Source organism: Phasianus colchicus, chromosome 16 (assembly GCF_987193195.1).
Source record: "Phasianus colchicus chromosome 16, bPhaCol1.hap1.1, whole genome shotgun sequence".
In the NCBI taxonomy this organism is placed as follows: domain Eukaryota; kingdom Metazoa; phylum Chordata; class Aves; order Galliformes; family Phasianidae; genus Phasianus; species Phasianus colchicus.
Window position 1 is genome coordinate 3,300,354 of NC_143451.1, and position 13,927 is coordinate 3,314,280.

The window sequence follows — 13,927 nt, forward strand, 5'->3', positions numbered from 1 at the left end:
CCCCCAAACACTCTCCCATTGCCAGCACGAAACCCGACCTGCCTTATAAATAATGGAGGCAGCCAGATCCTGGCAGTTACATCAGCGTCCCCAGGGCCTGGCCGGGTGGCAGCCAGCCTAGCTTACCCCACTACAGTGCTGTGTAATGGGAAGGGGTTAAGCACTAAGCCTAAGCCCTTTCCTTCCAGTCTGGGGAGCTGGGCCCCACATTGGAGTTGCTGAGTGGGTGCAGAGCTGGGCAAGACAGGAATAAGTGGGGCAGTGAACGCATCTGCTCTTCCCTCAGTGCAGGTTCCTGCAGCTTGCCAGGGTGCTGGATCATCCCCACTGAGTTGGGGGCTGCCAGTGGGGCCAAGGCTACCAGCCAAGAGGGTTCAGCACAGGGATTGCCTTTTGCCAGTGTCCTGGTGGGGAGAGAGACAGAGCAAGCACCCCTAAGTCCATCCATTCTTTTGTCCATCTAGCTTTCTATCCCTCCATCTGTCCATTCATCCTTCCCTCCATTCATCTGTTCCTGCATCCATCTCTCCATCCTTCCGTCCCTCCATCCTTCTGGAACCAGATGATTCCAACCCAAGCCATTCCACAAGTCTATGATTCTATGATTCTCCCTGCATCTATACCTCCCTACACCTGACCACCTATCTGTTCTTGCATCTGTCCCTCCATCCAGCCCTCCATCCCTGTATCAATCCCTCCATCCCTTCATCTTTTCCTCCATCTCTCCATCTATCACTCCAACCATCCACGTGTCCCTGCATCCATCCCTCCATCTATTTCTCCACCTATTTATCCCTCTCTCCATCCATCCCTCCACCCTTTCCTCCCTTCATTCCTCCACTCATTCATCCCTCCATCCCTCCACCATCCATCGACCCCTCCATCCCTAAATCCGTACCCCTCCACCTATCCACCCATCCATCTCTTCCTCCACCCCTCCATCCGTCCCCGCATCCCTCCCTCCCTCCTCCCACCCCCACCCCTCCCTCCGGTGCCTCCCACCCTCCCGTCCCTCCCCGCGGTACGGGGGCTCTCAGCTCCCCGGCTCCTTCCCCCTTCACCTGGTCGCTGCCGTTCGGTGCTGCGGGGACCGGGATCGGTGCGGGGACCTCGGCGCTGCGTTGTCGCTCTCGGCGGCGGTGTCTCTTTAACGGGCGGCTGTACGGACGCGGGAGGCTGCGTGTGCGCGCGTGTGCGCGCGTGTGCGTGTGCGAGCCTCTCGCAGCTGCCCTGCACCGAGCCGGATCCGGCCCTCTCCCCTCCCCACCGCTGTTTTTTTTTGGGTTTTTTTTTTTTTTCGGCTTGAGGCCGAGCGGCACGGAGCACCCATCTTCCTCCCCTCCTCTCTTCCTCCTCCTCCTCGTCGAGGTTTCCTCGCGCAGGAAAGGAGCGGCTGTCCGCGCACGGCATGGCATGAGCTGGGAGAGCTGGAGGTAAGGGATCGCTTATTTATTGTTTGGGGGGGGGGGGGTTGTTTTGTTTTTCTCTTTTTTTTAATTATTATTATTGTTGATGATGATGATGGTGGTGATTTGCTCTCGGGAAACCATTGCGACACAAAGCCCGCACATCTCCGTACGGCCCCGGCGGGCGGGGAGGGGGCTGGGGCCGCAGCCCCCGGTGCAGCATCCCGCAGCACCGTTATATAACGGCGGCAGAGTGAGCCCCGTGCTCCCGGCCGGGGGGGAAGGAGAGGGAGAAGGTAACGGAGGGGCCCTTCTCCGTTCCACTCGTCTCCCTTCCCCCCCACCCCCCCCCAAACGGGGGCCCAGAAGGCAGGGAGTGGGCTGGCACCGGCTGTCCTGTAGGGAGGCTTTGGGATGAGTGCGGTTACCAGCATGGAGAGAGAGGTAGGGTGGGGGTTTGTTGCCTTGTTGCCTGTTTTCTGATCCCCCTCCTCCCACCCCCCAAGTTCCTGAAGCACCCCCTCAGGCTGCTCACCCTCCTCCATGGTTCTGTAGGGTAAAAGAGACTGACACCTCTGGAGCTGTATCCCCTGGCACCCTAAAACCTATTAGCCTTGGACCCCTGCATCCTAGCATTCTAGCACCACGGGACTCCATTACCCTGCTACCCTGGCACCTTAAATTCTCACCACCCCATCATCCCATCACCCATCCCAACAACCCTGGCACTCCAACACTGTGGGATCCCAGCAGCTTGGCAATCTAAAATCCCAGCACCCCATTACCCCGGCGCCCCAGCATCCTTGCACCTCATCATCCTGGGACCCCTACATCCAAGCACCATTAAACCATGGGACTCCAGTACCCTGATCCTGCAGCATCCCATCATCCCGACACCCCACCATCCAAACACACCAACAGTATGAGACTCCTGGCACCTTAAAACCTCATAACACTGTGACTCTGTCATCCTGTCATCCCAACACACTGGCACCCCAGCACAGTGGGATCCTAGGAGGCTGGTACCCTAAATTCTCTACACTCCATCCCCCTTTCGCACTCTGGTATCCAAGCAGTGTGGCATCCCAACATCTTGGCATCTCAGCACCCCAATAACCTGACATCCTGGTACCCTATCACCCTAAAACCCCAACACCTTGTCACCCCCCACTTGGGCATCCTGCTCCCCAGAACCTCATCACTCTGTCACCTTGACTCCCCAACACTCTGACACCTCAGCAACCTGGCACTCCAATGCCTCAACAACACCCCAGCAACACAGTGGGATTTTCCTCTGTTCTGGGGTGACACAAGCCATGGAGTCTGGGAACAACACACTGCCATCACCATCACTCCTAGAGGCCAAGGGGACACAGAGAGGCAGGGCTAGACCTTAGGGATGAGGCACACAGGGGTGATCCCTACAGCAGGATCCCAGCTCTGTGTGGAGCACCCCACAGTGGCTATGGAAGCCCCACAGAGGGAGAGAGGCTGCTTGTGCTGGGACAGGCTGAGCCAGATGATGGGGGAACTAAGGGGCAAGGTTGGTGAGCTGTAACCAGATCAAGGCAGAGCTCCCATGGCCTCAGCGATGTGGGGGGGGTCTGAGATTACTATCGGGGTTCATTTGGTTCCACTGTGCCCCAGAGCCTTATCTGGTGGCACTGGCAGGATGTGATAGTGTCCTGATGGCAAAGACTGGAGTCCTTCTGTGGTAGGGGAGCTCTAACAGGGGTACTGGGCCAGGGGCTGGAGCAGAAGGCTTTGGGGCACTCTTTGAGTGCAGAGCAAGAGATGCACAGTGCTGGCATTTCCCCTCCTCTGGAAGCTCAGTGCTGATTTCACTCCAGTTACCAGGAAGAGGGAGGGAGGTGGCTTTGGAGTGGGGAGGACTCGCTTCAGCATCCATTTTTAATGAGATAGATATCTATTTTTCCCCGAGCTGGCTTCCCCCACATCGATCCCTGCTCCATCCTCCAGGCCTGTTTTCCTCTCTGTTGCAGTGGGGATGTGGTGGCTGAGCTTCCCCAGTATTGGGAACCTCCTGGCTCCCTAAATCCCACTTCTGGGGGTGCTGGGGTCCTTGCTCAAGCTGGGGCTGGGGATGGCATGTGGGAAGGCAATTGGGATGATAGGGTCCTCTGTTTCCTCCAGAGGGACCACCTCCATGTTGCACACCCCATGGGAATATGGCATGACAGAAGGCAGGCCAGGGCTCTTGGGAATCCATTGCTTTTGGGGCTACTAGCTGTGCTCATGCTGTGCCAGGAGCAGAATAGAATGTGCAGGCAAGCGCAGATCCTTTGGCAGCTTCTTACCCATTCCAAGTCCCTGCCCACCCATCATGGGACTGCACACATTCTTCAGGTGCTCTGAGGATGGGAGAGCATTCAGGGAAGGGGAAGGAAAGCAGAAAGTATTCCTTGGGGTTTCTCTCTGCTGGAGCTTTGTCCAGCTCCTGGACAAGCAGGTGGTTGTGGGAATGCCCCATGAGCTGGGTTCAGGCCTGCTGCTGGCCTATGGAGCACCAGTAGTCCCCATCACACAGCGTCAACACTGATGGTTGATGGGGAGATTGAAGCAGGTGGGTGAGAGAACATGGAGCACCGAGGCTGCATTGCCTCCTTGCAACAGGGCCATGACCTTGGTCAGAGGCCAGAATCTAACAACTTTCTGAGCTTATGTCAGCACTGAGCAACTCCATTACCCTGCAGCAGCAGTCCTGTGGCTCAGCACTGCCTCCCTGCCCTGATATCCCACCAGTTCCCTCAGCCCTATTCTGTCTCGCTCTGTGTTCTCTCAGGTCCTGTGTCTGGGGCAGGGCTCAGGCTGGGCTGGTGGCCTGGGAAGAGGATGATACTGGTGCTGGATTCCATCATGGGCACCTGTGGCCAGGACCTGCTCAGGGCCTCAGATCTGCTCCATGGTGCAGAGAATTTCAGGCTGTCACACTGGCCTGGCAAAAAGGCTTCGCTGTTTGTGTGGCCATTGCCACATCTGGAATGATGAAGACATCTGAAGGCCCTGGAAGAGGCACTTGTCCCACAGTACCAAGGAAGCACACTGATGTCCTAGGAACAGGCATGGGTTGGCTCATCTCTCCTCGATGAGACCCTTAATCAGCACTCAGGACCTTTCTTTTATGTCTGAGCACTCTGTTCCTGGGACAAAGAGGGGCAAGGAGCAGGGCTACAGCGTGCCCAGCTCCATCAAATGAGCACACTCTGGCTGTTACACAACAGGAGCTGCTTTTCCAACACAACACCTTGGTTAACGGGGAGCAGGGAGAAACTTAGCTGAGGCACATGGAAGCATGAGCATCCTCCCTTCAGCAGTGAGGCCTACTACTTCTGAAGGAGGCTGGAGGAGGTGAGCCCAGGTCAGCCACAGTCACCAACTCTGTCCACGTCTGTGCATATGTGCATAGAAGTTTGTTGACAACCATCATTGGATGTGAATTACTCCTCCTGCTGAGTCTCCTTGTGGAACATGGAGCTGCCTGGGATAGGGAGGAGGACAATGTTTAACATATTTGGGAGATTTGGGCCTCAGCAGTGGCACACCACAAAGTTACATACTCCGTGCCATGCTCAGCTTTCCAAATTAACCAGACAAATCCCCACTCCTGGGGAAAATCATTGTGTGGAACAGCTATGGCCGGAATCAGTGCTGCTCCTTCCCCTCCTGGACGCTGAGGATGGGCTGGCATAGAGTGGGGCCAGCATCACCTCCCACACAGGCTGGGATCACACCAAAATGACAAACACTGGGAAGAACATGGGAAAAGTGTGTAGCAGCCAGAGGGGACCCTACTGCCTGCTGCAGGGAACTTTGGCCTTTGGGTGTTTTCCTAGGGTCCTCTGAGCCTTTTTATCTACTGCAAGGTGGGATGGGCTCACTTGGCATCACTGGGAGCAGGGAGAGGAACAGGAGAGCTGCCCTAATCTCTCTAGTCTCTCAAGGACCTCTCAGGATAATCCTAGGAAGGAGTTTCCCAGCTTCCACCACAGAAGCAGGTCTCTGGGCCAAGCAACAGAGAGCAGAACATCGTCTTTTCCTCACCACGAATTCCTGGTTCGTGCTGCAGGCTTCATCCTGCAATACACAGTGCTGAGTTTGGAGCTGTGCTCTGTGCCTCTCTCCCAGCTGATGTGTGAGTCCTGAGCTCCAGAGCTCTGATCTACATGTGCACATACACACATGCATGTACAGGCAGCCTCTCTGCACCTAAACACACCAGCTGCCCCTCCAACTCTAGGGCTCTTTGGGGGATTCAGTGCCTCCTCTGCATTACCAAGGTGATCCAAGCACACTGAAAGGACAGTCATACATATACCCCCCTGACTACATACTGCATGGACAGTGGGCTGACCTGATGCAGTCAGAGAAAGAGACAACTCGCACACTGCTGAGCACTGCTGGGGAAGGCAGTCTTTACAGAGGGATATCTTTATTATTACCATGTGCTCTGGTCTACAGGTTCTGTCCCCAAAGCAGGAACCAGCATGGCATTGCTGTTGGTTTGGGTTGTTGTGCACAGCTGGTGGTTCTGGGCAGCTGTTACCCTTGATGCCACTGGACAAAAGCTTTGGCTGTGTGTTCTGCCACAGCACTGTGTCTCGGGTGTGTTTTCTCTGCCTGTAGAGCAACTTGATTTGCTGCATTAGTAAAAATAGATGGGCTAATGAATTCAGCTGATGCAACCCTGCGTGAGTGTGTGTGTGCATGCGCTTATCTCTGTTTGTGTGTGTATATGTGCATGTATATGTGTGTCTCAGTACCGAGGCTCATGCAAGGTGCATCCACCAGCCCCTAGGGCTCTGATGTGTGTGTGTGTGCATGTGTCCAAGCATATCTGTTTGTGTGTGTTTGTGTGTGTGTGTGTGCAGGAAGCCGTGAGCGATGGCTGCTTGCTGCCGAGCAGCTCTCTGTCACCAAAGCAGTAGCTCGACAAAAATAATTTTGCATCAGCCTTGGATTCTGGCAGTGTAATAAAAGGGCTGCACGGGAAGCTAGCAGGGCAGCAGGAGCCCTTCACAGGGACCTGGTGGGGCAACAGGAGGGACTTCACAGGGAGTGGTGAGGAAGCAGGGGGAGATAGCAAAGGGGGGATAGCGGGGGGGGGGGGGGGGGGGGGCAACAGAGCGGGATAGCGAGGGATAGCAAAGGCAACTGGGGTCTCTCGGGCCGTTTTGAGGGCTGTTTCTGCAGGATGCTGCTGCCCCGAGGCCGGCAGGGCAGGCCACTCCCCGCGGTGCTGAACGGGGGTCGGTGTCGCTGTCCGTGGTGCTGAACGGGGTGCTGTCGCCGTCCGTGGTGCTGAACGGGCAGGGGAACTGTGTGGCTCTACGCGGTGCTGACCGCTGCCAGGACTTTTGTCTGCAGTGCTGAACGAGACCTGGGCATCGACCCCATCGACCTCCATGGACCACCGAGCCCTACCAGCCCTAATGTCCCCTGAGCTTCCCCGATGGCCCAGAGCACATAGTGGCCATCAAATCTGGATGCAGCTGGACCGCAGCCTGACCTAGTGTATCTCTGACACAGCCTGGGCTCTCTAAGTGAGCCCATATGTACACAGGGGTAGCACTAGCAGGTGACTGTTCACCCCACCTGTGTCTTGAGGTTCTCATCCCTCATTGCTACCACATGGAGAAAGTAAACACTCCAATGGTTTGGACAAGTGCTCTCTTCCTGGGTACTTTTGTCTTATCCTTCCCAGCTTCATCATCTGCGTAATGTTTGTAGTGACACACTCTTAGACCCCCTTCTTTCTTCTCTCTTCCTGCGTCAATTCCACCCCCCACAACTGCATCATCACTCATTGTGGATGAGAAAGCCCTCATGAATGGAGCGATTTCTCTGCAATAACATTTCCTGTGAAATGTGCATCCTGGAATGAATCTGGGAGACTTAAAGACCTTGCCCTTTGCTTTTGTCAGGTTTCCTTCCACTGTGGATTGAGATTTAGTACAGCTGGCAGACACCTCCCTCCCTTAGGCCTGTGAGAGCAGAGGGAGCTTGCACGAGGGTCTCTGAAGCTGAGTCCTTCTTGTGAAGTCCCAAAGTAAGAGTGATTATACCAAGCATTTAACACTCCTTCTGAGAGAGGATGAAGGGCCAAATCTCTGCTGTTTCTCTGCTTCAGAGTAAAAGTAAAAAACAAGTATGTGCAGATATCTGCAGAACTGTGGGAACATCAGAAGGGACAAAGATATCAAAAGTGGGGCTTGAGAGTGCAGTCTGTACTGACCTTCCCAAGGCTGTCCCAGTGCATTAGAGAAAGGACCTCGGGCAGGGCATGATGTGATCCATGTGTTCCAGTGCACAGAAGCTCTGAAGGATGGACTTGCACTTTGTACTTGCACTTTGTACAATGGAGCAAAATGTGGCCTCCCCTCTGGGCCATAGGAGCCTGTAGAGTTGCTGCTGGGGGCTTTTCAGTAGCAGTGAGGGGTAACTCCAGAGGCAATGGAGAAGTAATTATTAAGCCAACAAGCATCCCCATCTTGCTCTCCCTGCCACCATCTCCAAGATGCTCTCTTCCCCAGGTCCTGGTGCTTTCAGGCAGATAGAATCCCTGGTAGTCCATTTTCTCAGAGAGATGCAGCCACATACAGTCGGCCTGGATGGACACAATCATATCCCTGCCTGCCCAGCTTCCTGCTATCCATGCCTGAAATCTGCCTTTGCCCAGGAGGCTTCCATCCCTGTTTGTATTTCTACTTGAAGTGACTTCCCAGCTCATTCATGGTTTGGGATATCTGTGAGTCAGACAAGCAGCTTCAGTGCCTGGGGCAGGGGGAGCTAGCTCATCTTCCCAAGGCAGAACTGTGAAAGCCACGAAGTCCACCACCTAAGCCCTGCCTTGAGGATGAACCTCACTCTCAGCTGGTTGTAACTGCTGCCAACACCTCCATCTGGCTGAATTACAGTCTGATGATTGTCAGCATCTGTCTCATCCCATGGCTGTCCCCTGTGGAAGCCCCCACCCCTGGCTTGCCTTACGATGTCTGGAGACCATGGGCTGCCCCTCTCTCACCACCTGACCTCTCCCCAAAGGCAGCCAGCATGGTGAATTGCTCTCACTGTGGGCTCTGTGCTGGAGCGACAGCCTTTCTGTGCTGTGCAGTAATTATCTGTTTTGATTTGTGTTGTAGCACTGTGTTAGACACCCTGGTGCACGTTCTGTTCACTTCCCTAATTGCTGCCAACCTCAGAGCTGCCGGTTTTAAGTTTCTTCCTTTTTCCCCTCCTCTTCTCCTGCTTTCAAGCAAATTTAGTCAAGCATCTGAGGCCCAAACCCTCTGTAGGGCAGTGTAAGTGAAGGCAGCAGAGGCTGCATCCAAGTAGGAAGTGGCGCCAGGCTGTCTGCTCAGGGCCAGCTCCATTCCCGGAGGATGGGCTCTGGTGGTGCTGATGCCACTGTGCTGGGCTGCTGTGGAGAGGTGAAAGGCTTCACCACTGGCTGCTTCCCATCTGCAGTGTGAACGGGCAGAAAACTAGCTCTTAAAGAGTGGGGTAAAGTCTGGGAGAAAGCTGGTGTTCAGCCTCACCATGCTGATGGTGAGTCCTTGGTCTCTCAATTCAGGGGACTGCTCCCCCATGCAGCAGGGCATGGGGATGATGGGAGGGTTGGAGCAATGGGCTGGGGGCAGCAGGGAGATCTCCAGCTGTGTCCTGGTGTTGTAGGGGCTGTCAGAGTGCAGCATAGAGGCTGGCTTAGGCCAGCACTGTCTCCAGGGTGGGACAGCCCCAGAGCCTGTGTCCCTGGGCCACCCGCAACACATGTGGCTCACCAGCCAGCACACTACTCTCTTGGTGCTCTCGGTCACCTTCCTGGGGGCAGAAAGCAGGGACATGGAAATGGAGCCACAGTCACATCCTATCCCTTTTCTGCCAGGCTCCCCTCCTCCAGGGCTCAGCCATCCAAAGTATTTTCTCTCTTTACTCTCAGCTTTTGTTGTGGTTCTGAGGGGGAGCTGGTGACTGTGTCCTCAGGTCCCATTAGCAAGCACAAACTAATGTGCCACTCAGACATGGCTGTCACTGAGCAGTCCCCATCCCTCAGGACCTGGAAGTGACAGCTCTGTCTCATCCCCATGGGCTCCATTTCTGCAGGCTCCAGCTCCTCCCATGCCCCTGGGTGTTCTGGAAGCCCAGCCTCCTATGGCTCCACCTCAAGCTGGGCCCTAAAGGAGATGGGAACCTAGTCCTTTGGCAGGGTTTGGTTCAGGTGAGCGCTGTGTGCTGGGGCACAGGATGTTGGCAGAATGGGTATGACACTGGTAGGGCACTGTGCCAGTCACTGGTTGGTGGGGGGGCGGGGGGCAAGCCCCCATCAATTATTCACCTCTGTATTTATAGAGGGAAATGTGATTAATAATGCATGGTGGGGTGTGGCAGGGCTGTTTGAAAGCCTGTCTGGCTGCAGCTGAAATATTTATTGGCTTGCTTTGATGTGGTGCCGCTGCAAGCTGTGGCACCCGATCGGCATGGGCTCACTGAACAGCATGGCATGTGTGATCTCTGTCACCCAAGCCATGCATCCCAGTGAGCCCAGTGCTGGCTGACATCTGCTTACTACCCCTGTGTTGCAGAGAGACCCGTGGAAGATGTCGAACCCGAGAAACGGCGACACCAAGCCCCCATGTTTGCCTCGCAATGGACTGGTGAAGATCCCCACACAGCCCAACGGCCTTGGCTCTGCCAGCATCACCAAAGGCACCCCTGCCGTGAAAAACCGCCTGTGCCAGCCTTCCTCCGTGCCTGCCATCCTCAGCCCAGCCTTAGCCCCCCGCAGCGACCTGCCCATCCCCAGCCTGGCCTCGCCGCTCTCCCTGGCCGCTCTGGCTGGCGTCTCATCCCCTCCCGGCACCTCCTTGGTGGCACTGAACTCGAGCGAGGCCATTCCAGGCTCCGAGCATCCCTCTCCAGAACGGCTGCCCGGTTCACCCTCAGAGAGGCAGCTGGTGGTGGATGAGAAGATCCTCAACCGCCTCTTCTGGTACTTTTCGGCTTGTGAGAAGTGCGTGTTGGCACAGGTGTGCAAGGCGTGGCGGCGGGTGCTCTACCAACCCAAGTTTTGGGTGGGTCTGACACCTGTCCTGCACACCAAAGAGCTCTACAATGTCCTGCCTGGTGGCGAGAAGGAGTTTGTCAGCCTGCAGGGTTTTGCTGTGCGGGGTTTTGACGGTTTCTGCCTCGTGGGCGTCTCCGACCTGGACATTTGTGAGTTCATTGACAACTACCCCTTGTCCAAGAAGGGGGTCAAGTCTATGAGCCTTAAAAGGTCAACCATCACGGATGCAGGGCTGGAGGTAGGTGGCCTCAGTACCAGTGAGGTGGCCAGGGACTGGGGTTGGGTTAGATGCCAGAAAGGTGGCACCATGAATTGCCCTGAAGAGATGTCCCCATGGGTGCCCCTAGTGCTGTCTCCATAGTCTATTTGCACCCAACGTGGAGGCAAAGTTTGGGAAACAATGCTTGATTCCCCACCATGTGGCAACGCTGCCAGTCTTCGGCACAACATGTCCAGATGTGTCAATCCACAAGCACAACAGCACCTGGAAACAAGCATGCTACAGTCTGCATCAGCAAGAGCTTTCTCCTTCCCCACCAAGGGTGTGGCCCACCTCCCAGTTATCAGCAGGCAGGCAGCATCAGCAGCCTACTTGTTCCTCACTTGTTCATCCCCATCACCCATGGGAGCACATACAGCCTTTACCCATCCCTTCCAGGAAGGAGCAGCTGTGAGGCTGTGGCTGGGCAGTGGGAAGAACCAAAGAGTGATGGGATGATGCCTGATGAGCAATGAGGGAAATGGCATAGAGCTGAATCAGGGGAGGGTCATGGTGGGACTTAGGAAAACGTTCTTCACCAAAGGGTGCTGGGTATGCAACATGCTTCCCAAGGTCATGGCACTGAGCTGCCAGAATCCAACAAGTGTTGGGATAGTGCTCTCAAACATAGTGTTTGGGTGGCCCTGTGTGGAGTCAGCAGTTGGACTAGGTGATTTTTGTGGGTCCCTTCCAATTCAGGATATTCAGTGATTCTAGGATTCTGTGATTCTATGGTTCTTCTGATTCTGTGCTGCCCCTGGCCAGGTGATGCTGGAGCAGATGCAGGGTGTGGTGCGGCTGGAGCTGTCAGGCTGCAACGACTTCACGGAGGCCGGGCTGTGGTCGAGCCTCAACGCCCGCATCACAGCGCTGAGCGTCAGCGACTGCATCAACGTGGCTGATGATGCCATTGCAGCCATCTCACAGCTCCTGCCCAACCTTGCTGAACTCAACCTGCAAGCCTACCATGTGACGGATACGGCTCTCGCCTACTTCACCGCCAAGCAGGGTTACACCACCCATACCCTGCGCCTCAATTCCTGCTGGGAGATCACCAACCATGGCGTGGTCAACATGGTGCACAGCTTACCCAACCTGAGCGTCCTCAGCCTCTCGGGCTGCTCCAAGGTGACAGATGATGGCGTGGAGCTGGTGGCTGAGAACCTGCGCAAGCTACGCAGCCTTGACCTGTCCTGGTGCCCTCGCATCACCGACATGGCCCTGGAGTACATTGCCTGTGACCTGCACAAGCTGGAGGAGCTGGTGCTCGACAGGTACGGGATCATGCCAAGGGTGGTGGGTGCAGCAGGGCGGTCATGGGCTAAGGACAATTCATCTGCTTGTCCTATGACTTCACAGGTGTGTGAGGATCACTGACACTGGTCTCAGCTACCTGTCCACCATGTCATCCCTACGGAGCCTTTACCTGCGCTGGTGCTGCCAGGTAGGAGAGAACTAGGGCTGGGCTGCCCACACTGGGAGCCCATGGATGTGTCCACACTGGTGGTGGCATCAGGCTGGGATGGGAGGGGAAATCAGGACTCTGCCATGGGTCTGCAGCAGAGCCCTGGGAAGAGGGGTGATGTGGGGCTGAGATGGACACCTGTAGGCTCAGCAGGGCTCAGCTCCATCATTCTGTCTCATCCCCTATTCCATCACCCTGCCCCACCGTCATGTCCCACCATCACGTCCAACCACCCTGTCCCACCACCTTGTTCCACCTCAACATAAAATCATAGAATCAGAATCATTCAGATTGGAAAAGACCTTAAAGATCATCATGTCCAACCATGACCTAACCATACTACCTTAACTAACAACCCTCTGCTTAATCATGTCCCATCAATCACCTGCCCTGCTGCAGGGTCATCGAGTAGCACCCACCTGATGGGGACCAGCCCATCACCCTATTGCATTCCTCTACTCCCTTACTCTAACCCAACATATTGCTCCACCACCCTACTCCATCACTCAGTCCCACCACCCTGATCCTCTCAGCCTCAGGATCCACGGGTGCTGTACCCCATTTTTGGCACCTCTGCCTGTCTTCATCCTGGTCCCACTCCTGTTTCTTTTACAGGTGCAGGACTTCGGCCTGAAGCACCTCCTGGGCATGGGCAGCCTACGCCTCCTATCTCTTGCTGGTGAGACCTGTGCATGAGGTGACGTGGGGCTGGGGGTGACTGGGAATGGGGACAAGGACAGTCTTTGGGAACAGAAATAAGGACCCCCATGATGGCAGGCTTCCTGTAGCCCAGGGAACCTCAAGTCCTATGGCACCCACATGGGGGCACAGGGAAGGGGATGGGGGACAAGGATGGGAACACCATGGTGATGGTGACATTGTCCACCTGCAGGCTGCCCCTTGTTGACCACCACGGGCCTCTCGGGGCTGGTACAGCTGCAGGAGCTGGAGGAACTGGAGCTCACCAACTGCCCCGGAGCCACTCCAGAGCTCTTCAAGTACTTCTCCCAGCACCTGCCCTGCTGCATGGTCATCGAGTAGCGTCCACCTGATGGGGACCAGCCCCCCTAAACCCAGCTGCGACGGCACCCAACCCATTTCTTCCCGTCAGCAGGATTAGGGGGGGTGCAAAAGACGCTGCTCATTCAACTGACCCACATGTAAAGCCCCCGCCTCGACGACCTGGATGCCAGCACCCCCCCCAACTTGCCACCGAGGGGCCCGGGCACGGCAAGAGGAGATCCCTGCTTTTTGGCACCCATGGGTGCTGCACGGATGGGAGCCTGGGACCCCCTGCACAGAGCCATGGGCACCCCTGGATGGGAGAAACAAGCCAACCCCCCCGTGCTGTGCGTCCCCCCTCGCCCATCCATAGGATGCTTTCCTCCACCCTCGCATGCTCGCTTGCTTCAGTCTCGTGGCACAGCAGGGGGGACAGTGACAAGTGGCACCCGCCACCCTGCTGCCACTCAGCCCCTCCACACAGCTCTCCTAGTTGGGCCGTGGTCTCCCTCCCCCTCCTCAAACATCACTGTGCCCCATTTCCACTGGGGACAGTGGGGCAACATCCCCTTGATGCTAGGGGCTGTCATCCCTTTACTGCCTGGGGAACATGGAGGGATGTGGGGTCACCGCCACTGTGGCCACTCTATGTCCAGAGGTGATTCATCTGTCTGGGATGGGTCCCACTGTCCCCATGGGGCTGGGGGTCCGGC

At 56.0% G+C, this 13,927-nt stretch overlaps 1 protein-coding gene across 1 annotated transcript; it reads left to right on the forward strand.

Annotated features, from left to right (window-relative positions):
• The first annotated feature begins 992 nt into the window (after positions 1 to 992).
• On the forward strand, positions 993 to 13,858 carry FBXL16 (F-box and leucine rich repeat protein 16). The gene is made up of 6 exons (XM_031595337.2): positions 993 to 1,433; positions 10,007 to 10,726; positions 11,513 to 12,021; positions 12,107 to 12,191; positions 12,828 to 12,891; positions 13,105 to 13,858. The coding sequence occupies exons 2-6, from the start codon at positions 10,022 to 10,024 to the stop codon at positions 13,251 to 13,253; spliced, it is 1,512 nt and encodes a 503-aa protein (XP_031451197.1). The 5' UTR covers positions 993 to 1,433; positions 10,007 to 10,021; the 3' UTR covers positions 13,254 to 13,858.
• The last annotated feature ends 69 nt before the right edge of the window (positions 13,859 to 13,927 follow it).